This window comes from Chiroxiphia lanceolata, chromosome 26 (assembly GCF_009829145.1).
Source record: "Chiroxiphia lanceolata isolate bChiLan1 chromosome 26, bChiLan1.pri, whole genome shotgun sequence".
Taxonomy (NCBI): Eukaryota; Metazoa; Chordata; class Aves; order Passeriformes; family Pipridae; genus Chiroxiphia; species Chiroxiphia lanceolata.
The window spans coordinates 4,187,483-4,210,134 of NC_045662.1; the positions used below are offsets into that span (position 1 = coordinate 4,187,483).

Consider the following 22,652-nt stretch of genomic DNA (forward strand, 5'->3'; position numbering starts at 1 on the left):
AGCAGCAGCAGCGACCCCGACAGCGTCCAGCGAGAGACGGACCCCGGCACTTGTGCAGCACGGCCGGGGCAGCGGGAAGGGCTCGGGACCGGAGCCTGCTCACCTGCCCCAGCCCCCCGTCCTCCGCCCTGCAGTGCTTGGCTTACTCACCTTGCCTGTGGCAACTGCTTCTTTGTTTAAGGGCTCACACTCTGCTCGAAACCCTTCTCTAATAAACCTTTACTTCTGCAACGCAAAGCACAACCACGTGTCTGAGAAAGTGAATTCAACCAACCCGGGGTGGGTCCTCCCCCAGCTCACCCCTCAAACACGGGCTGTGCAGTGGTTCTGGGTGACTCGGTCCCGGGACAATCCATTTTGCACTAAGGAAACTGTCACGGTGCTGAGATAAAATCTCCAAGCAAAGGGAAATGTCAGGAATTGTGAGCATGGCTGTGTGAGGTGTGACAGATTCCAGGCTCTGCCTGAGGGAACTGCCAGGTGACACTGTCAGAACTCTCTGCTCAAAAGCAGGAGGTATAAGGTTGAATGAATGATGTGAGTGAAAGGAGGAAGAAAATACCAATGCTGGGGAACTCAGAAGATTCTTTAATTAACTGTTAATGTACTGAACTGTGTTCAGTGGTACTATTGTGACAGATATCTGAGTCCATCAGTCTCATCCCAGCTGGAGTCCTATGGGAAGGTGTGACTCAGTATGTAGGGGCTTCCTCACAAGTATTTCTACACCTCTGACTGTGCAGACAATCACATATTGCTGCCTTCTGTTGGGAAATACAGACAACAATGCAATGGGCCTGTTTCCTTTACTGTCATGCACCAAAAACATTCCTATATTTTATGATAGAAATTTCAATTTAAATACTGATTTAATACCAAGAACACAATTTCTGTCACTACACGCAGCTGGTTGATATTCTGCCTTCAGCAGAATTTTATTTGCTGAAGGTATGTTCTATATTTTACTGCTTAAGAAGATAAAATACGCAATAGAAGTAGAGATGAGACAGCAATACTAAATTAAGGTAGCTCTTTTACACGCATTTTGCTTTCTGAAGATCACTGTGAAGGCCCTTTTCAATCTGTGACTGATGCCCAGAGTCAGCCGGGTGTCACTCCCTTACAAGCACCTGTTGGTCCCCTCTGTGACTAAACCTGCTCTTGAGTATTTCCTATTTTATCTCAGATGGAGGGTACTGGTCTGTTAGGGCAATGAAATTTAAGATTCTCTCATCACAACCAACTTACAAGAGTATGATTTGGTTTAGGTCTTCTTTCAGTAACCACATGCCAAACAGCACCGGGACTGCAGCCTGCAGTGAGTGTCCACAGAGACACTTCCACTCATTGAGCAGCCAGTTGAAAAACTGACTTTTATCAGTCCAACAACAGAAATTTTTGTGAATAAAAGCCCGACTACAATGAATAAAAAGCTCATTTCAGGTTTTAACAGTGTATGTAAAGCAAATGCAAATATGACTTTGGTCTCCAAAGGCTGCCAGAACTCAATCAAGTCTCAGCTGTACTTACTGTACCAAAGCTGGTGAGGGACACATCTCTTTTGAGGCAGGATTATGTCCTTCAACTACAGTTAATGTGTATAAGTAAGCACTGAATGTTAATGCATACAGGTAAGCTCTCATGTGACAGGAGTCACATAAGAGAAAAATGAGCCCAGAATGTGGGGCTGTGGAAACCATTCAGCTCTGGATGAACTGAAGAAACACTCAGGTGAGCGATGCTGCAGGGAGAGGGGTGATGGATGAGGAAAGCACAGATGGAGTTCCTGATGAAACTCCTGGGAGTAGCACTCTTCTTACCAAGACCACAGTTGACTCATTTGCTGTAAAACAATTAATTACCAGTAATTGTTTCTGAGGTTGTCCTCTCCCTCTTGTGTGACTGAAGACATACATCCAGTAATGCATCACAGCTTCTGGGGAAACCACAGACTGCTTTTAGTTCTTTTGCCAATTCAGAGTATCTGCTTGTGGCTCCACATCCAATTTCACCAGTGAGTAAAGAGCACCGGGAAAGGATCCACAGCACTCCTACTTCAAACAAACTTCTGACTTACAGAGGTCCACGGGGTGCACTGTGAGCCAAAGGCCTGCCGGGGGAAGATGTGATTTCAAAGCTCTCACAGCCCCTCTGGAGGGCTGAGGAGCCTCAACACCTTCTACAGCAGAATGTCTGAGCTGCCTTTGTCCTTGCAGGGACTGTGGGAGGATCTGAACAGCCCCAGCTCTTCTGGCTGGTGACGTAAATCAGTGTGTCCAAACTGACTCACAACAGCCAACTCCAGCCAAGAGCCGTGTCCACAGGATGGTGACAAGAAATGCACAGGGAGACAGGGAAATGCCCCCGAGTTACAGAGCAGAAGGTCTGAAGTTTGAGTGTTTAGGATGCAGCTACAGCAATAAGGATGGTTAGATCAGCTGTTCAAAACAAGAAGAGAGGGACAGAGAGACAGAGAAAAGGCTCCTGGTGATGGTATGAAATTACAGCATTGGGAAATGTCAGGAATTGTTGGGTCGGGTATTGTGATGCAACGGTGCCAAGAAGGAGATACAAAGTCAACACCTCTGGCACTAAGGCCAGTCAGCAATAAACATCTCATAGGGGAGAATAAAAGTGCATTTCAACAATCTAATGAGGAAAATATGACTAAGGAATCACACCCTGTGAGAAAATAATTTTTATTTTTTAATAATGATGACTCAGTCTCAATAACATATGCAAAGCAACTGGTTCTGACGTGCAGATAATTAGAGAGATACCAATAAAACAACAATCATAATTATGCAGATCAAAGGATTACATTATCTGTGATCTGGGGGTGGTGGTGTGTCAAGAAAGAGGGCGAATGGCTTTCCATGATTCTTCAGTCAGCCATGACACACGTTAGTAACTTCCATGGGTCTCATAAACGCTGTGGTAGGAGAGAAAATGCTGCTGGAGCCACAAGTGCAGGGTGTGTGTAACACTGTAAATGGAGAAGCCATTTGGAGAACCCTGACCAAGAAGGGTTCATCACATCCTGCCCCCTTACGGGAACGGTGCAGTTGTGCAGCACTGAGGGACAAAAGACTGAAGGTAAGGAGGGTCTAGAGGATCATCACAGCTGCCTCTGTTACACAAGGATAAAATGCCCACCATCAACTGACCAAGATTAATCTTGAAACTCTTTCTCTCCTCCACCCAAAGCTCCTGCAATGGAAGCACCTCCAGACCCTTCTGCCTTCTGTAGGTAAAAAGTTCCTCTTAGTTTTCAGGCCAAACTCACTCAAATCCAGACTATGCCCTTTCCTACATGGACAACAGGGCTGTCCTGGATTTCAAACAGCCCCGGTACCTCCTTCCTCAAGAGCTGGCTGATAATCATCTCAGCCTCCACCTGGCCAAGATGAATCCCTTCCTCTCCCAGCAAAGAGCCAGTAAAGCCCTATAGATTTTACACACCTATTTCAGTTTAAAATAGTCTCTGAGTGATTGGAAGTTTGTACAAAATGTTAAAAAATCACAGCTTTAAAATGACATCACTGAATGCCCATCGCTGGGTGTGAGACAGGAGGATTTCCCAGAAGTGACACCACCCGAGTCTGGTGAGAACACAAAGAGCATTGCTGCTTCTAAGGTCACTCTACCGTGATTTACCACTGAGTACCCTGAGAGACAGTACCCATGCTGAGCTCTCCCTTGGAGGGAAGGACCAAAATTCTTAGAGATTTTGTTTCCAGAACTGGCAGTTCAACAGGAAAACTGGAACGAGCCCCACGCACAGGGTGCCTCAGTTCATTCTTCTCCAACTCTGACATTAAAGCAGAGTAACCAGGTGGTGCTTTCACCACCTGTTTTGAGGACAAAAAAATTACTCCAAAGAACAAAGAACAACTATTAAAATGAGTCTCACTCATTAAGTAGCCAGCAACAATCTATCTGCAACAAAATCTAACTCACAGCCACCCACCCGAAATTGCAGTGCAGGCTTGGTGTGAATCAGCATGCAAACACAGTACCTGGGGGGAGGGCTGACCCAAGCCCCAAAAGAAATTCCCCTTAGCACATCACTTCCAGCGTGAGCACTGGGGCTGGCAAAGCCCATGGGAAGCTGGACTGCCTGGCAGGTGACACCCACCCAGCCAGGTATAAAGAGCCACCGGCGAGGACGCCCCACTGCACTTGCCTTCCCTGTCTCTCACTGTGCACAGCTTTGCTTCTGGGGCTGGATATCTGATCCCTTCCACCATGAGCTGCACCATCAAGAGAACATCCAGCACCTCATGCCGGAGTGGAGGAGGAGGAGGAGGCGGCTGTGGAGGCAGCAGCGGCCGGAGCTCCTCGGTGTCCTGCCGGCGCTACGCCTCCTCCGTGGTCGGCGGGGGCAGCTACGGGGGGGCAGCGTGCGGGGGCTACGGGGGCGGCCTGAGCGGGGCCAGCCTGGCCGGGGGCTACGGGGGGGCCTTTTCGGGGGGCTTCTGTGCAGGGGGGGACCTGCTCCTGGGCGGCAATGAGAAGGTCACCATGCAGAACCTCAACGACCGCCTGGCTAGTTACCTGGACAAGGTGCGAAGGCTGGAGGAGGAGAACGCTCAGTTCGAGCACCACATCCGTGAGTGGTACAGGAAACAAGCTCCCAGCGTTTCCAAGGACTACAGCTCCTACTACCAGACCATTGAACAACTCCAGAATCAGGTAGGATGGCCCCAGCTAGTGTGGCTCCATCGCCACATGCTCTTCTCTCCTGTGAGGTCTTCCTCCTTCTTCTGTCCTCCTCCCTCTTTCCCCTGGCCCTGGGCTCCACCCCCTGCGGGTTGGCCATTCTGGTGGTACTGCAGACACAAACCCACTGAGCTGCACCTCCCAAACCCCCACAGCACCCACAGGCAAAAGGGACGTGCTCCAGAAGCACAGCCTGAGGCCCCAGGGAGCTCCAGCAGCCACAGATGCGCTGGCACATGGAAATCCCACGCTGTGCAGGTGTCTCCAAACAAGCCGTGGGTGGTTTCCAGTGCTTCCCTCTGCTCCAACCCGGTTCAGCTGGATGGAGTGCAAAGCCACAGCACCTGGATGGCAGGATCTGAGCTCCCTGCACACCCCTACAGACAGCAAGTAGAGGACCAAGGACTTCCCTCACAATCATCTTTTTTCATAATGAGACGAGCTACAGCATCAGGGGCAAAGCCTACACTGCCTCCTACACCCAGAGTGCAGAACCCACTCAGTGTGGGTGATCTCCCAGCATAACTGTTTTTCTGTTCTTTCCCCCATCAATATACTCTTTCATCAGAACCTTTGCAAAGCCAAAATCTTCACACACTAGTCCCTGTCATAGAGCATTTCAACAACATTCTGCGGCCCCTGCACTCTACTGCAGGAAACAATTCCGAGCCCCACAACAACACCCTGCCAAAGCTCTGGGTCTTCTTTGTTCTTGTCCTGGAAATCTAGGACACAGAAAGATTTCTCTCCACCCTCCTCTTCCGCAGATCATTTCTGCTACTGTGGACAACAACAAAATGATCCTGGACATCGATAACAGCAAGATGACTGCCGAGGACTTCCGAATGAAGTGAGTACCTCCCTGTGAACCCTGACTCTCTCATGCTGTGAATTTTACAAGACTTGTGAATGGAGGTGCTGGTGCCCTGTCCAAATGATCGAGCATTGCAGTAGAACGAATGTGTAACGCTTCTCTTTCCTTTGGTACAGGTATGAGAATGAGCTGGTCATCCGTCAGACCGTGGAGGGTGACATCAATGGCTTGAGAAACATCCTGGATGATCTCACTAGGACTCGGTCTTCCCTGGAATCCGAGCTGGAGTCCTTGAAGGATGAGCTGATTGCCCTGAAGAGAAACCATGAGGAGGTACGATCCAATGACAAACAGCACAGCCAAGGCACCACCCTTGGATTCTTCAGCTTCCCACCCTCACACATGGAGTCAATTCCACTTTAGGCCAAGGGATTGTCGCTCCTTTTTTACCTTCATACTGCTTTGCCCACAGTCCCCAGCACAGGAAATGACCTGTGTGTGCTCTTGTGTCTCTGTCTGGACTCCCTGCAGGAAATGAGGCAGCTCCAGTCTCAGACTGGTGGGGATGTGAGTGTGGAGGTCAATGCTGCTCCTGGAGAGGACTTGACAAAGATCCTGAATGACCTGAGAAGTGAATACGAGCAGGTCATCGACAAGAACCGCAGGGAGGTGGAGCAGTGGTATGAAGTCAAGGTAGGTAGCAGTGCCCGGAGTGGAGTCCCCTCCGGTGGCACAGCCCAGGCACGAGGGCACCGGGACAGGATGAAAGGGAGAGGCTCCCTGCAGAGCTGAGCTCTCCCTTAGCAAACCTGCTCCCCCAGGGGATGCTGTGGCTCAGAAGGTGTCCCTGGCTTTGCCCCCGCAGATCGAAGAAGTCAATCGCCAGGTCACCTCCAGCAGCCAGGACATGCAGAGCAGCAGCCACCAGCTCACGGAGCTGCGGCGCGAGATGCAGAACCTGGAGATCGAGCTGCAGGCACAGCTCAGCACGGTACGTGGGCAGGGGCTGGGCCTGCCCTCCTGGGGCTGGGCACGGAGCACCACAGCTCCCCTCCTCAACTCCTGTCCTTGCCCTTCCAGAAAAACTCTCTGGAGAACTCCTTGGCAGAAACCGAGACTCGCTACGGCTGCCTGCTGCAGCAGATCCAGGCGCAGATCCACTCCGTGGAGGAGGAGCTGGCCAGCATCCGCTGTGAGATGGAGGGTCAGAGCCAGGAGTACAAGATGCTCCTGGGCATCAAGACCCGCCTGGAGCAGGAGATCCAGCAGTACCGGGCACTGCTGCAGGAGGGGCAGCAGGACCTTGTGTACGTACTCTGTTTGCAGATAAGGGCACAAAATCGATCACAGGCTTTTCTCTCTTAGCACTCATGGAAGACAGAGCAGAATCTTCTACTTGTCTGTAGCTGAAACCTAAATTCAGCAGCTTCTTTTTCACAGCATCTGCATTGAAATGTATCTATCAGAAACTTCATAAGCACATCAAACACCGAGGGAAACACAAAGCAGATTGTTACTGAGAGGTTTTGAGTTAATCAGTCCCTCTTGACCTGTTTGTGTGGAGTGAATTCTGTGAGAGGAATCACCCTGCCAAACCAAACTGTAATGAAGTTCCTGCTGTCAGCAGATGAGCAAGAACAGCTGGAGTGGGAGAGTACAAGAATTATGCTGCTAGAGTGTTTTACTGTTTCTGCTTTTATAATTTTCTAGGAAAATACAGCTAGAGGGAAGGAAATAAAAATATAAAGAATTATTTGTGAGGTCCAGGAAAAGCTGTTGTTACACACACTGCATGTGATGTCAGTATGTATTTATTTTTCCCTTTGTTAAAACTCCTTTCCTTTCACAGATCATGTCAAGGAGGGGGAGTGTCCTCCCATTCTCATTCTTCTACTTCCTACTGTCATGGTCAATCTAGTGACAAGGCAGGTAAGAAACATCTTCCAAAGAGGATCCAAACCTATCCTGTTCCCATGCCTTTCACATTTTGTGTTTCATCCTTCTCCTGTTAATACCAACCTTGTCCTATGACTTCCACATCTGCAATTGCAGCAGAGATTAAACCATTCTCTATCAAAGCTCTTCATTTCAATGTGGTTTGGCTCCAGTTCCAGACACAGGCTGATCTCCTTTCCCATGCTTTTGCTCACAAATGGGTATTTAAATAGTGCATAAATAGATATGTCAGTGCTGCAAGAGACTCTTGATTTCCCCATCAGAGCAATCAATTCTTCTTTCTTTCCACAGGGCAGTCCAGAGTGTGTTAAGATACGACCGGCGCGTTGGGCTTCCCTGATCCACTCACTGCCATGGGAGCAGCCCAGCCCACAACAATTCCTGGGCTTCTCCTCAGATGATCTCCTTCTCCCTTTTCATGCTGTCCATCACTGCAATCACTGTGCCTACACACACATTCCTGCAGTGCACTCACTGCTCTGCTGCGTGACAATGCCTCCAATAAAGCTTTACCTTTCTGCAACGCAAAGAAAACTCTGTGTCCAACCGTCTGTTTGGTTCATTAATATTGTATTTACGTTTAGGTGGAACAAGAGAGATAAACCTTCACAGAAAAATTAAGGTTGGGTGAATTATGTGCTATGGCCCTAAAGAAATGTGTGAATCTTAACTCAGTTGATGTCTGGATAAAATCCTGGAGATGAATCCACATTAAACTCAAGAGTGACACCTATGGGGAAGAGAAAGGGGGGGGAACCCCTTTTTCATGGCGTATGTTCCAAGGGCTGTGTGAGTAGTTCAGTAGTTCAGCAGCTCAACTGAAAAATCAGCATCAATTACAAAATTTCATGAAAATTTTGTCAAAACCACTTTCCTTTGAGTGACTGAACAAGAAATCAATCCCATCCAGGCAGCCCTCTCCCAGCTTCTAGATGAGAGCTCTGTCTAATCTTGTTCGATAAAGCAAAAGGTCAGATCAGGAAATGAGTGAGGCGTATGAAAGAAGTTCTCCTACTAATTTAATGTTCAGTTGTTGGGATTATTCCTCCTGCTATGTTGGAAAATCTGGGCTCAGGACTTTTATTTGCTAGTTCCATATTCCATAAGGCCATTCCCAGCTCCATGGCCGTGCAAGCTCTGGGTGGAGGATGGCAGAGTGCAGGCAAGGTTCAAACTTCCTAACCAAAACCACGCTCACGTTATCTGGGCTCAACAGAGGAAGGTGAAATATTTCAGTCATTTCAAACTTACAGATTGCATTTCAGTGTTTGGTTTGCAGGGCTGAGGAAGCTGCTGAACAGGGCTGGTCACATAGCAGGGGAGTGGCTCCACTGCCACCTGTCCCAGACCCGGGTGGGTCTCACAAAGCTCATTGTTCCCTGAACAGCTCCTAAATCACCGACGTTTCCTATCCTGTCACACAGCTGTGCACTTGCACTTCGGTCTGCAAAGAGATCTGGGTCAGGCAAAACATCTTAGATTCGGACAACAGGGTAGTTCTTAGTTTAAAAGGCATCAACTGTTCCATGTTACAATCCAAAGCTGAATTCTCAGCACAGTAGAGATGAGTCAGAGAAACTATTTCCCTGGGAAACAAAGGAGGTTTGTAAAGTCAAAGCAGAAATACCTGTCCCTGGAGTCATGACAGGGCTCTCCTGCTCCTGTGCCAGTAACAGACTCTGCTCTGCCTTCCATTCCCTTTTACTTCTCCTATCAGCCAGTGTTGACCACCCCAAACCCCTCAGCATTAGGCAGGTACAATGGCCTTTGGGATCAAACACCTTCTTCGGCCACAGTTTGTGATCCCAGAAAGGAGCCAACTGTGTTCTAGGCTGTCTGTTGGGAACACTCTCGAGTGTCCTGCTTCCCTTCTGCTCTTTTTTAGGTGGGGCACGCTGGCAGTGTCCATACGGGCAATGCTGTGGTTGAGCCCAGTTCTGCTCCACTGGTGTGTCCCAGGAACCACAGAAATAGGTTCCACAGCTCCATACCATGGACAGGATTTATCCATAGGTGACGGACAGCGTGTCCATCTGGGTCGGCTCACACGGCATCCTCTGGTGGCAATTCAGGAAATACACACTAGGATTTGTGACAGAAACTGCTCTAAACAGTCTCCAAATTAAATTCCAGCCTCAACCCTAAGACATAGTTTGGCCGAGGAAAGAACAGCTTAAAAACCAGTAAAATCGGCAGGTTTCTATTTTCGTTTCGCTGGGGAGGAGGGTGAATCCAAAGGCGCTGTGTTTGACGGCCGGGCCTGCAGGGGGAGCTCGGTGCCGCTCCCGGGCTCCAAATCCCGGGATCGTGGCTTTGGGACGGTTCGAGAGGCTGAGTTCTGGCTTCCCCATGGATCAGGACGTACCTGCAGGATTAACCCACAGCACATGTTTCTTTTTGCAAAGGCAGCTCTTAGGTATGGACAGGTACGACAGCCCACTGCGGCTCCTGGTGCCTTTGTGCACACTCCTGCCAGGCCGTGGCACTCCTGGCCACAGGGAAATGGGACCACGGAGGTGACACAGCAGATTTCCCTCTCGGCCCACGAGGACTCAAGAAATGAGAAAAGGAATTCTGGCTCACTGTGCCTGTGACAAAAAGAGAGACGAGAGGGAGCTGCTCCTGTGATATTTCTCACATTTACCAGCCCACCATAACCATGAAAAATAACAGCAGCCAATAACCAAGTACGAGAATTCCTGCAGGAAAAATCCTTTCTCTCCATATTCCAATTAACAATTTCTACTCTTTCATGTCATACATAACACAATGGAGTGGTAATCCCAACAAACCTCAGAATTCTTTTAAGTATTTTCACATTGTGGTTGTTCCATCCCTGGAAGTGTCCCAGGGATGGACGGGGCTTGGAGCAACCTGGGCTAGTGGAAGATGTCCCTGCCCATGACAGGGGGTGGGACTGGATGGGCTTTAAGGTCCCTTCCAACCCAAACCATTCCAAGATTCCGTGATGAAGGACAAGCACTCTCAGCCTCACTGGGGCTGACTCTCAGAGCTGTTTTAGCAGTGCCTAAAGAGAGGTTTCTGCAGGCTGCAATTACTCCTAATAGCTCCGTTTGGGAGCCCACGCTCCGCGGCTCAGCCAAGCCTGGCTCCAGGGAACACCTTTCCCTGGCACACCCCTGTGCTCCCAGCCCTGGCTGGGATCAAAGGCACCCACAGCCTCAGCAATCAACATTTTCTTACAACATTCCCAATGTTAGTTCAGTTCTTTCCCACAATCCGATGTCGATAATTATGGCAATACCCAAAAGTTCACAGCGATCACACGCACACAGAGATTTTAAACAAATGCCAACTGCTCCTGTCTGTTGAAAATGTTAGAAATCATTTCACTACTTCTTATGTTATTGAAGCTGAATCCATTAGGAAAGAGTGAAAAGGCACATTCCAGTCACTTGCTTTGGTGGCCATGGGCTGCCCAAAATACAGACAACTGGCACAGACCTCGGTTTGTAACGAAAGGAAGATTTAAAGCTGAATTGGGGTGTCAGAGGCTGGTGGAAAACCACAGCTCTCAGTTAAGGTAACAGCCAGGAGTGCCCGGGGAGGGACCTGCCTGGTACACACAAACACAGGGAAAATGCTCCTGGTTGAAAGTGGCACAAACTGTTAAGAGAGTCAGAAATCCCCTTCTCCTCCCCTAAAGGTGTGTGGCCAGCCAGGGCAGCCAGAGCCAGGGCTCCCAAGGGCTTTCTGTGGGCTGACAGTTGCCATGAGAACCACGTGTTTACAAACACCTCCCTGGCAGCAGCTCCCAAACCGGAGGCTCCAGGACTGGCCCTCGCAGAGCAACAGCTGGACTTTCTCACTGAGCCCAAGAGAGATCTGGAGACTCCGAGAATTCCTCTCAAGCAAAACCGAGTATGAAACCGCCTGTAGGACTGGGAAAGCCCAAATCCAAGGATCCATCAGGAGGGTACTGAGAGAGCTCCTTGTTTTCAAATCCAGAACATGTGTTTAAGGCTTGCACAGTAAAATCTCAGCCCTTACTGGAAGCCTTGGCTTATCACTATGATCAGAATATATTCTTATGAAATTAGCGAGAGAAATAATAATCTGTAATTCTGTGAGTACAAATACGTGTGTATAAACATAAATATATGAGCACATAGATAGAAATAACACACATACAAATGTTTTACAGAATAAAGCAGCTCAGCTCTGCTATGAACCCCATCTACTCTCTGTTTCTCCCAAATCCGGGATGCATTTTTGAGTAGGAATTTTCCACGTGGCCTATGGGAAGATCCCTGTGATAGTTCCAGGCCTCCTCCCTCGCTGTGACTGCACTGACGTGGCCAGAGCCCAACACCCAGAGCTCCCCCAGCCCGGGGCAGGCTCAGTCTGCCGGGGTTTGGCAGAGCCTCTGCGCTGCCTCTGCCGCTGCCTGCACAAACCTGACTTCTGGAACACGGCCTCCCGGCCCTTGGATGCTTGGCTCTTAAATAATAGTTTCCAGCCCCATCATACCTTGCTGAGATTTACCAGCCAGATAACAGGTTAAAGGAAGTGTAAAAGTACATCCAGTGAGTTGTCTTTCACTCCTCAGGGCTTGGTGCCCAACTGAGCCTTCATTCCCACACAATCTTTAATCACACGATAAGAAAATCTGTTTTATTTTCCTGTCTCAGGTACTTTAGTCCTTTATGTGCTTTATCGTTAGAGTTCTGGATTGATAAAGACTTTAAAGCTGTTTATGTTTCTAGGGTAACAGGGACAATAATGAGGCTTTTCCACACCACAGCCAGTTTCAGGGATTTGCCAAGTATTTACACTGTTTGCAATTTCTGAAGTGCTTGAGCTCTTCAGGATCTTCTATATATTTTCCTCATACTAATCTATTAAAATATTCTATAAATGGCAACCACTGAGAAATTAAATTCTGTAGCTCTGCAGGAGCCTGGGCAGGAATGGTTCCAGTTCAGCTCAAATCACTGATCCATCATTTCTCTTCTGCCATGAACGACCCAGAGCCCTGGACAGGAATGGTTTGTCCTGTGTCTTACTCTCCTCATTTCTGTTAACACAGAACCCTTACATGACCTTATTTCTCACCTCTTTCAATGCAGAAATTGTGCGTTCCCACATGCGTTTCCCTCCCCACATTCCCTCTACTTTGCAAAAACAGTCATTTTGAGCAAGTTCCCACTGTTGCTCTGCTCTTCCCTCCCCTTCCCCAACCGCTCCCAGCCGGGTGTGCACGTGCTGGGACCTGCCCCTTCAGCACAGAAACATCCTTGTCTCTGAATCTGTTGGCACATTCAGGGACTATACGGCAATGCCAGGTTTGTGAGGATTAAGGGAAAAAGATTAATGATGGGCTATAAAAGGCAGACAGGTGAGAAATGTATTCTGGGCAGACATTCACCACAGTTACCTTGCTACCAGCTGCAGATCAGAGCCTGTTGTCATTGGTTCCTCCCACAAGAAAGTTTAAAGAAAAAAATACGGAATTTTGTGCTTGAATTAAAGAGCTGCAAATGTTTCATGCCTGTGGTCTTCAAAAGGGAAGAAAAACATCCCAAGTTGGGATCTTAAGAGGGCCTGTGGCACAATCGGTTGGGAGGGGCAGCCAAAGTTTGGATGAGCAAGAGAAGAGATGGAGACTAAAAATGTGGATGTGAAAAGGCAGCACTTTATCACTGATGGAAGCAGAGGCGGAAAGGAATAATTACCAGAAGGAACAAACAGTTAAAAATTTAAAAGGTAGATTCAGAATAATAACTCTACATTGCTCATTCATCCACAGAAGTATCACTGGAATTGCAGCCACCAACAAAGCTGGTTAAAATGTTAATATGACTGAAATTGCATTAGCAACTCCTGGTAGCAAATACAGCAGGATGTGGGAAGAGAGAAGGATATGCCAGAGTCACTTGAGGGCAAGAAAAAAGAGTTTACAGTTAACAAAACTACCCTGAAACAACAATAACGATTTTATAAGGCAGAGCTCATAAAAGTAAAGCAGAACCCAGTCCCAGGCAGGAGCTTGGGTGTGACTGGATGACTTTGCTTGAAAAAATGTGTCTCCCTTCCCCTCTGATAAGGTGCAGATAAAGGAAAATCCCTGTGCTGACCATTCCTTACAGGGGAAAAGCTGACCCTACAATAAATTAGGTTTATGGTACTGGGAGAAAATGAGACCTATGCTAAAAGCACATTTTTTCACTGGCCATACTAAAGGCTTTTCCATGTTCTCACCTTAGAGGAGTCCCTACAAAAACAAACACATGCAGCCATTGAGGTAAAACAGAGATGGAAGTTAAAAGAAAAAAAACAAAACCTTTCGGGAAACTTAAAATTCAGTTTTAGTACAAATGCTGTGTGAGGGACTGATTTGGTACTAGCAGTTTATTTGGTGGTACAAATCAGATTAATCCATTTGACAGTGTATCCCAAGCCTTTCCTCTCCTGACATTTTCAGCTGTACTTCCAAACTGCCACAAAGAACTGCAGTTCATTCTTTGGGAGATTCTTCCCTGCCAGCCAATGCAAACCCTCTGTGCCTGCAGTACCTGATCAATACTCTGCCAGTGTAGCACATGGTGATTGCTGCTTTTACTCAAGGCTTGCAGAGGGAGTGCAGAGGCCTTCCAGATCCACATTTTCACGAGTTGGATCATAAAACAGATGTACATTTCATTTTGCAAAACCCAAAAATACACCGCTTTGAGGTCCTGACGTGGGAGTCCAGGGAATGCTGAAGGAGTATCTAAGGGAAGGACATTCCTTTCTCCTTGCAGCAGGAGACAAATCTCAAAAAGGACACACTGGGATTTATCCTCCTTTCAGCTTCTTGCACTTCTGTTCAGTGCAGAAAAGCACATGGACTGATGTTCTTTATGCTCTAACAATGGACTTGAGTATTTAACAATAAAATAACTGTTCTCCTTGCAGCTTTCTCTCTGTCTGCAGTCAGACTGCAGCTTCCTGACACCACCATTCACCTGTTCACAGCCCTTGGAACAGTTACTGGCCAGGCAGGTTTGTCCCACCCGGGGCTGAACAGGACATTCAGGTCTCCAGGAGGAAGGACCGTCGTTTCTCTGGCAGCAGCACTGGCCCTGTGGCTCTGAGGAGAGGCCACACAGCTTCACTGTGCAGGTGGAGAGCTGTCTACAGAGAGGAAAGAACTCAGCTCAATGTCCAGGGCTGAAGTGTGGCACACATCCTGTGTGTATCCAGTGATTTATTCCAGCCCTGAGTCACTGCACGGTTCCTGATAAAGGTGATACAGGTGCTGTTTGTTCTTCCCCTGTGCTGTTTGTTCTTCCCCTCCCTGAAGCTGCCCCACAGTTTGACACCTCTGTACACAGGGAGTGCAGCTCTATTGTGTGGTCTGAAATACCTGGAGCATTTTTCATGGGCATAGAAAGGCCTGGCTGCTCCTGAGAGCTGCAAACGCTGCCAGGACAGCACTCCCTCTGTCTCCAAAGCACTTCTGGGGAGCTCCAGAACTTTGAAGGGAGTGAGAAGGAAGGAGAGTGGAAGGAAGGCTGTGAGTATCCCCTCGTGTGTTAGGGATGCTTAGAGAGGAGCTTGCAGTAGCAAAAGCTTTTGAAAATCCATCTTGCATAACAGAAGACTTGAAAATTTTAGAAATAACATTTTCATGACTCTCAAAGACCAGAAGACTAAGTGATTCTGTTTCTTCTCATCACTTCTCTCTTCGAGCAGCAATCAAAAGACTCAGTGTATAATCAGGCACTTGTTTCTCCTCACTCCCCAGGTGCTCAGAGGTGTTAGTGCTTCTCTTTGCTACAAATGCAGCCATGACTGCTTCAGAAGGATTCTTGTGCCTGCAGAAAACCAGACTCTCAGGTGCAGCAGGTTCTCTGTCAGCCCAAATGGAATGGAGAGCAAAGAAAGAAACAGAGAAAATGTCACTTCTGAAAGAAAAATTTGTCTCAAGGGAAATGAGGAAAACAGAGGGGTAGGAACAGGTTTTGTCCATGTCCACACCAGCTCGGCTCCTTTCAAGCTCTGCTATCAGGCTGAATCACTCTGTTAAAACTCTTTCATGAGATTACACAAGAAAGTCTTTGTGTGAGTCCCTCTGATCGTGGCGCTGGTGGGGCCGTGCACTCCCACCCCTTTGTTTCCATGCAGGTAAACTCTGACCAGGTGTAGGAATGCTCCCCTCAGCACGGAGACGCCTCCTCCAAATCCCACCTTTTGCTTCAAGAGGCGGTGGTCAGGGGGAGGAATCGCCTCCCATGTGTGGAGGTGTTTGGGAAGGAATCAGCCCACTCCACAGCCACTGACCAATAAGGGAATTGCCGTGTTGGCAGAGGGCTTAGGGCTGATAAATTCCACGGGTCTCAGATAACACCTTCTGGAGACAACTCCCATTGTCACCGGCTTAAAAGCAGTGAGGTGGGGGAGCAGGGCACACTCCTGCCTCGGGATCAGGAACCTGTGAGTGCCGCTTGGTTTTCCAAGGTCCTTGGTTTTCCTCGCCATGGCCAGTTACAGCTTCAGGCAAACCAGCTCTTCCGTGGCCGGGGGGCCTGTCGGCTCCTCGCTCCGGTTCGGCGGCAGCTTCAGGGCCCCCAGCATCCACGGGGGCTCCGGGGGCAGGGGCGTGTCCGTGTCCTCGGCCAGGTTTGTCTCCTCGGGCCTGGGGAGCGGCCTGGGGGGAGGCTACGGAGGCAGCTTTAGCAGCAGCTTTAGCTATGGGGGCGGCCTGGGAGGCGACGGGCTCCTGTCGGGAAATGAAAAGGCGACCATGCAAAGCCTGAACGACCGCCTGGCGTCCTACCTGGAGAAGGTGCGCGCGCTGGAGGACGCCAATGCTGACCTCGAAACTAAAATCCGAACCTGGTACCAAAAACAAGGGCCAAGCCCAGCTCGGGACTACAGCTCTTATTTCAAGACTATTGAGGACCTTCGAGACAAGGTAGGTGTTAATATTTACCAAAATCCGTCTTTGATTTGCTCTTAAGAAGCACAGCGTGAAAACCCAAAGAGCAAACCTTCCCTAGGGAGCCCCAAGAGGGCCTTGCAGGGAGGTGAGATGGATGTGCAAGGAATGGGCAGGGGATAAAGAAAATGTCAGTAGGGAATTATCTGCTTTTTAAATGCTAGCCAGGAGAAGGCACAAACCAGTCAGTGTGGGATGTCTGAGTACTTAACTCTCTGATAGTGTTTGCTTTCGTACACACACACGTGCATACACACATGCTGGTCAGGTACACACTTATGACCAGTTAATGTACATATCACCATATATAAACTGATATATAAAGAGAACCAAGCAGTGACAGCAACCTGCTTGTCTCTGTACCTCTCACCTGCCATAAAGCTTGAAAACCCTTAGAGGCCCCATCATATTGCTTTAACAATGAGAATAAAAATGGGCTAAGGACAATTTCTCTTTCATCTTCCTCCTACTTAACCTTGGAATGGAGATAAAAGCACTGAAACATTTGGCATAGGGAAGAAGGAAGCAGCAGACACTAAGTAATCAATGCCATATATAAATGCAGGATTTGCCCCAAGAGCCCATGGGTACCTGATAACAGATTGCTGAGGTGATACACACCCTTCAAAACACAGGCAGTCGCTGATTAAACTATGTAAATAAATCAAAGAAAACTTGAGGTTTAGTTTTCGGAGTTCAGCCTGGAGTTCACGACCGCTCCCATGCAGGTTCCTGCCCCTCCTGCAACCCATCCACCTTCGCTCCTGGTTTAGAATCTGAGCTCTGCTGAAGGCAGAACTGGCAATGAGACCTTTTCCCTTCAGTATTCTTTTCCCACCTTTCTTTCACTCCCCTTCATTAAGAGAGGGGAAATGTTGCTCCAGCTGTTTTTGTGGCTGACCTTTTGAGTTTTAGAAGTGGCAGGCAAAGACATGTTTTCCAGGTAAAACTGTACAGGGATTCATCCTAAATAAACAATATTTCCTTTAGAGGCTTTCATGATGCATTAAAAGAATAAATAAACACTATCCTGGGTGTTCTAGGAAATAAAAATGTGTTCCAAGATGGTACCTCTAAGTCCTCTCCCACTAAGCCAGCCCATAATTTTGTCTTACAGTGGAGAGAGTCTTGAGAGAAGTGGCTTTTCTCCCTAAAGCCATTTCACACACCAGACTCAAGGATATGTCCAAAGCTGCCAATCCTGGCAGAAGTCCACGATAAATCTGTGCAATGTGTTTGCTGCAAATCATTGATTCTTCCCTACACCTCTGTTTGTAGTAGCTACAGATGAAATAGAGTCTTCACTCTCATCTGCAGAGCAGGGAGGCAGAGAACACTTGTTTCAGCCCCAGCAATGAGCTCCCTTTGTTTGCAGATCCTTGATGCCACCATTGACAATGCCAGGATTGTGCTGCAGATTGACAATGCCAGGCTGGCTGCCGATGACTTCAAAACCAAGTGAGTCGTTTTGGAGAGGGGAAAGGTCTCGTGAGTAGGCAAAACCCCCTGCTGAGCCAAAGGGCAATGAAACAAGAACAGGATGGCCATAAAACTCCCATGTGAACACTGGTTTGATCCTGTCTGTGCAGCTCAGCCCTTCATGTATTTGCTAAGAGCACCATCTGCACCACATAAATCCTACGAACCCAAACACATTCACATAAAATAATGTGTTTCTTGTGGGCTGGTTAGTCAGCGAACCTGAATGGGCTTGTTTTGCCTTCTGAAGGTTTGAAACTGAGCAGGGGCTTCGCCAGAGCGTGGAGGCCGACATCAACGGCCTGCGCCGCGTCCTGGACGAGCTGACCCTGGCCAGAGCCGACCTGGAGCTGCAGATCGAGAACCTGAAGGAGGAGCTGGCCTACCTGAGGAAGAACCACGAGGAGGTAAAACCCAGGAAACGCGTTTGAAAGTGGCACTATAGAAACAGCCTGTGGAGATGTGGAGTCCCTCAGGATTGCCCTGGGGTCTCCAGTGGTGAGGAAAAGATTTCCGTGTAGGCTGGGACCCCCCGCCAGTACTTCAGGGCAGTCAGTCAGCCCTAGCCCTTGAAGAAAGAACAGGAGGTTCATAATGTTTTCAGTGATGATTGTGCCCTCTTTTGTCTCCTCTGCCATCCCCACAGGAGATGAGTGCCCTGAGAGGACAAGTAGCCGGCCAGGTCAGTGTGGAACTGGACTCTGCTCCAGGCATTGACCTGGCCAAGATCCTGGCGGATATGAGAGACCAGTATGAACAAATGGCTGACAAGAACAGGAAGGATGCTGAGGCCTGGTTCCACAGCAAGGTAAACCCCCTCCATACTGTGCAAATACTGACCAAAACACCCATGAAAGAAACAAGTGCTAAAAGGCACAGAAAGCTGCTGTGACAGCCCTACACTGCCCATCCTTCTCATGTGGTGTTTTCCCTGTCTCAGACCGAGGAGCTGAACCGGGAGGTGGCCATTAACACCGAACAACTGCAGAGCAGCAAGTCCGAGGTCACTGACCTGAGGCGCAGCCTGCAAGGGCTGGAGATCGAGCTGCAGTCCCAGCTCAGCATGGTACGTCCAGCTCTGCACTGCCTGACCCCCCCCCCCCACATGGGCCCGTACTGCCCTCCCTCCACGGGGCCCTGTACGTGGCACCAGCCCCTCTGTGGTTCCCCCCGGCAGAAAGCGGCGCTGGAAAGCACCTTGGCCGACACGGAAGCGCGTTACGGGGCGCAGCTGGCGCAGATCCAGGGGCTGGTTGGCAGCATGGAGGCACAGCTGGCAGAGCTCCGAGCTGAGATGGAGCGCCAGAACACCGAGTACAAGATCCTCATGGATATCAAGACTCGGCTGGAGCAAGAGATCGCGACTTACAGACAGCTGCTGGAGGGCCAGGAGTCCCAGTAAGAACCTTTTGTCTGACCCTGCCGTGGTGCTCACTTGCCACAGCACCTCAGTAAACACAACTGCCAACACTCCTGGGGACCTACAGTTTGTAACAAATTAATTGTTCTGGACCCTGGTGGAAGTAGAAATGTTACAGCTCCCATTTACATGAGATGAGACCTCAGAGAGTTTCTAAAGGGGAAGACATAGGAGATTAAGTGTAACTTAACAGTTAGAGTGATCAGCTGCTTCACAGTCAGGAAAAGTGCAGTTAATAATGTTTTACAGGGTATAAAAATTAAGAACAAATTCCCATAAACTCCCTGTTGACAGGCAGAGAGCTTTTACACCCCAGGAATCAGTGTGGAAGGAAATACTGTGAAGAGAAGGCAGAGAGGCTGGCCCTGCTCAGCCTCTGAGTCACCCCACATGGGAGCACAGCTCTCTGTCATCTCACACAGCCTCCAGGAGGGAAAAAATGAGGCAGGGGTGGAAAAGTTTTGATTTCCTCTATTCCTCCTTTTCCGTCTTTTCCCAATGTAGTTGTTCAAAAATATATTTCTTACAACAGCTCCCTCTCCCTGGCTGAGAAGGAGCACAGGGAGATGGGTATCCTTGCTCTGACTGCACCACAATGTACCTGACTGACAGAGAATTTGCTCTCATCCATCCTTGTCTCACACAGCATTTCATGTATTCACTCTTTGTTCAACTGTTCTCTCTTTGTTCCACAGGATGTTTGGCTCCCTTTCAGGAACTCCTGGTAAGAATCCTTGCTCTCTCAGGAGAAGCTTTATTTTATAAAAGGAAATACACATAACTCTGGTAGTTTGGTCCATTCTAGAGAGGGGTCTGCATTGATTTGCCACAGAAAAAAATCTAATAAGTAACAAATGATGTCTCTGGCTAAAACTGAACAAATTTCAGCCATTAGAAGATGTCAGACATGAGGAAAAAAAATCCCAGACTGCTACAGTAAAGGCAAAGTAAAGCACAAAACACTTAATCATTTCCCCAGATGAAAGGACATGGGAATTGAAGCTTGGCCAGCTCAGGGGAATTGCAGGAACATGCCACTAAAACCTGCCTTGAGCTGTTAAAGGTCAGCAGTATCTTAAAAGGGATGAGTCAAATCCAGAAGATGGAGAGGAAAAGTTCTGAGAGAAGGGAATGAGAGACGAGGTCCAAGCCAAGCTCAGTGCCCATCACAGAGTGGGCTCGTGTGAGCTGGGCTTAAATAATTGCTGTTCCTTCTCTCCATGTTGTTGCAGACAAAAGAGACAAGCGGGGAGATGGGAAACAGCAGTGAGGATCCTCCAGAGGTCATCTGCAAAGTGAGAAAAAACAGACAACACACGGGGATTGAGACGGAGAGGAATCACTCTGAACTGCTGGAAACGACTTTTAAAGCACAGAAAGTTCTTGGGCACACAAAGTTCAGGCAGCTACACTCACAAACTGGTGATTCAGTTGCAAATAGAGTCAGCTTTGCAATTATTTCTAGGTCTTGCATGTACTGAATTGCTGCATCTGCTCAAATAAAGATGATCTTCTTGCAATCTTTGCTTCTTTGGAGTTACTGTGACATTTCAGTGCAGTTTGGCTTTACTCAGGCAGGAATTAGCCAGGCAGCCTCCCTGAGAGGGGAATGCTCCCAGTGTGGGGGTGGTTTGGGCTCCATCCTGATTCCTTCTGTCTCCTCTTGCTGGCAGGAGCTCAGAATAAGGAGGCAACAGCATCCCCAGCCCCTCAGCGGGGCACACAAGAGTGACTCACGTTTTTAACTACAACACTGAGCACTCTGCAGAGCAGGGGCAGTGGGATGGGAAGTGATTCCAGAGAGCAGCAGGAGCTGGGAGACGTTTCATTAGGGTAAAACATAAAGCTGTTAAACTGGGTTGCAGGAAACTCCTACAGGAACAAACAGGGTGAGCAGCAGTTGGGAGAATTCTTCACTTCCTCCCCCAGTTCACACAGAGGTTACCAACCTTTAGCACCAGTTTCAGCCCCCTTCTCTCTCATGCTGTTGAAGGTGTATTATCCCAGCTGAAATTCCAAATGGAATCACTTTCCAGCCCCGGAAATCAATTATTTCATTTCCTACCACCCCTCTCCAAGCTGACAGCTGAGGAAACTTTTCAGGGCTTGTGCTAAAAGCAACTCATGGCTCCAGCCCAACCGGCACCTTTCCCAGCTCCCGCTGTCACCAGAGGCTCCTCAGCTGAGGGGGAGTGGGAACAGGGATATGCCCAGACTGGAAGCACCCCAACACTGCTCTCCCCCAGAGTGGATCAGGGTGCAGCCTGTGTTTCAGCGACACATCACCAGATCCTTCCGCACTTCTCTCCTTGGCCTTGACAAATGTTCATGAGCCCTTGTTCACACCAGATTAATGGAGTGTTGTCGTGGCTCAGAGCACCCCAAAGCTCTGGACCTGCTCCCTCGACGCAGAACAACCCTCTTCAGTCCCAAGGTGCTGGTGCTTGGTTTTGGCTCAGCGGTGACTCAGGTGACCTGTCAAGATCAGCTGTCAGTACTGACACCGACAATGCCAGCTCCGCCTCTGGAATGAGGCATGGTGGCTTTAGGCAGTGGCTTCACTGTGACAGGGAAAAACTGTGACAGGGAAAAACTGTGACAGGAGACAAAAACAGTGACAAAAACCAGCAAAGAAACACAGAGAAAGGGACAAGATGGGGCGAACAGGGGGAAACAGGGGCAGAATCGAAGGGAGCAGTGGCCTGAAAAGCACATGGGGAGCAGGAGGTTCTTCAGGAGCTCACCCATTTCTGCGGGGTTTGCTTTGGGAAGAGCCAGGAGAAGCAGCTTTCGATGCTTCAGCACAGGCAGTTGCTGAGTGCTGACACATTTTGTACAAAACTTACTCCCTACAACAATCAGACCTGGAAACCCTCTCAGAAGACAGCACAAACAACTCCAGGTTCCTTTTTAATCTTAACAAATCCCATTCCCTGAGAGCAAGTCCTTGTGACAAAACCAGTCGGGGTGTGAGGTCACTGGTGCAGATTTCTGGTGTTGCCCAGCTGCGAATGTGAACGTCTGACAAGAAAATCTTTTTGCTCCAGGAATGCAAACTATAAGAATCCTGAATTCTTGGGTTTATAGCCTAATTTTATTTTATAGTTGTATTGATTTTGTCCCATATCTGTAGGGCAAGGAAGGATTCCTGGTGAAATGTTTAATATAAAATACACGGACACTATAATTTTAGAGCCTGGCTCAGGCAAAAAAAAAAAAGTTTTGTAAAGGTATGTCAGGTTCTTCTCTGAGTGATGGGTCTATCAGTCATAGAGTTATCACTGAGATGACAAACAAGCTGCTGCTTGACTCGAACT

The 22,652-nt window shown here is 48.6% G+C and overlaps 2 protein-coding genes across 2 annotated transcripts; both read left to right on the forward strand.

Annotated features, from left to right (window-relative positions):
- Positions 1-4,184: 4,184 nt before the first annotated feature.
- On the forward strand, positions 4,185-6,901 carry LOC116798546 (keratin, type I cytoskeletal 16-like). Its single transcript, XM_032711044.1, has 6 exons — positions 4,185-4,695; positions 5,490-5,572; positions 5,713-5,869; positions 6,068-6,229; positions 6,402-6,527; positions 6,617-6,901. The coding sequence occupies exons 1-6, from the start codon at positions 4,249-4,251 to the stop codon at positions 6,899-6,901; spliced, it is 1,260 nt and encodes a 419-aa protein (XP_032566935.1). The 5' UTR covers positions 4,185-4,248.
- An 8,775-nt stretch (positions 6,902-15,676) lies between these two features.
- On the forward strand, positions 15,677-20,853 carry LOC116798505 (keratin, type I cytoskeletal 19). The gene is made up of 8 exons (XM_032710994.1): positions 15,677-16,412; positions 17,812-17,894; positions 18,166-18,322; positions 18,562-18,723; positions 18,856-18,981; positions 19,093-19,313; positions 20,031-20,059; positions 20,568-20,853. The coding sequence occupies exons 1-8, from the start codon at positions 15,975-15,977 to the stop codon at positions 20,603-20,605; spliced, it is 1,254 nt and encodes a 417-aa protein (XP_032566885.1). The 5' UTR covers positions 15,677-15,974; the 3' UTR covers positions 20,606-20,853.
- The last annotated feature ends 1,799 nt before the right edge of the window (positions 20,854-22,652 follow it).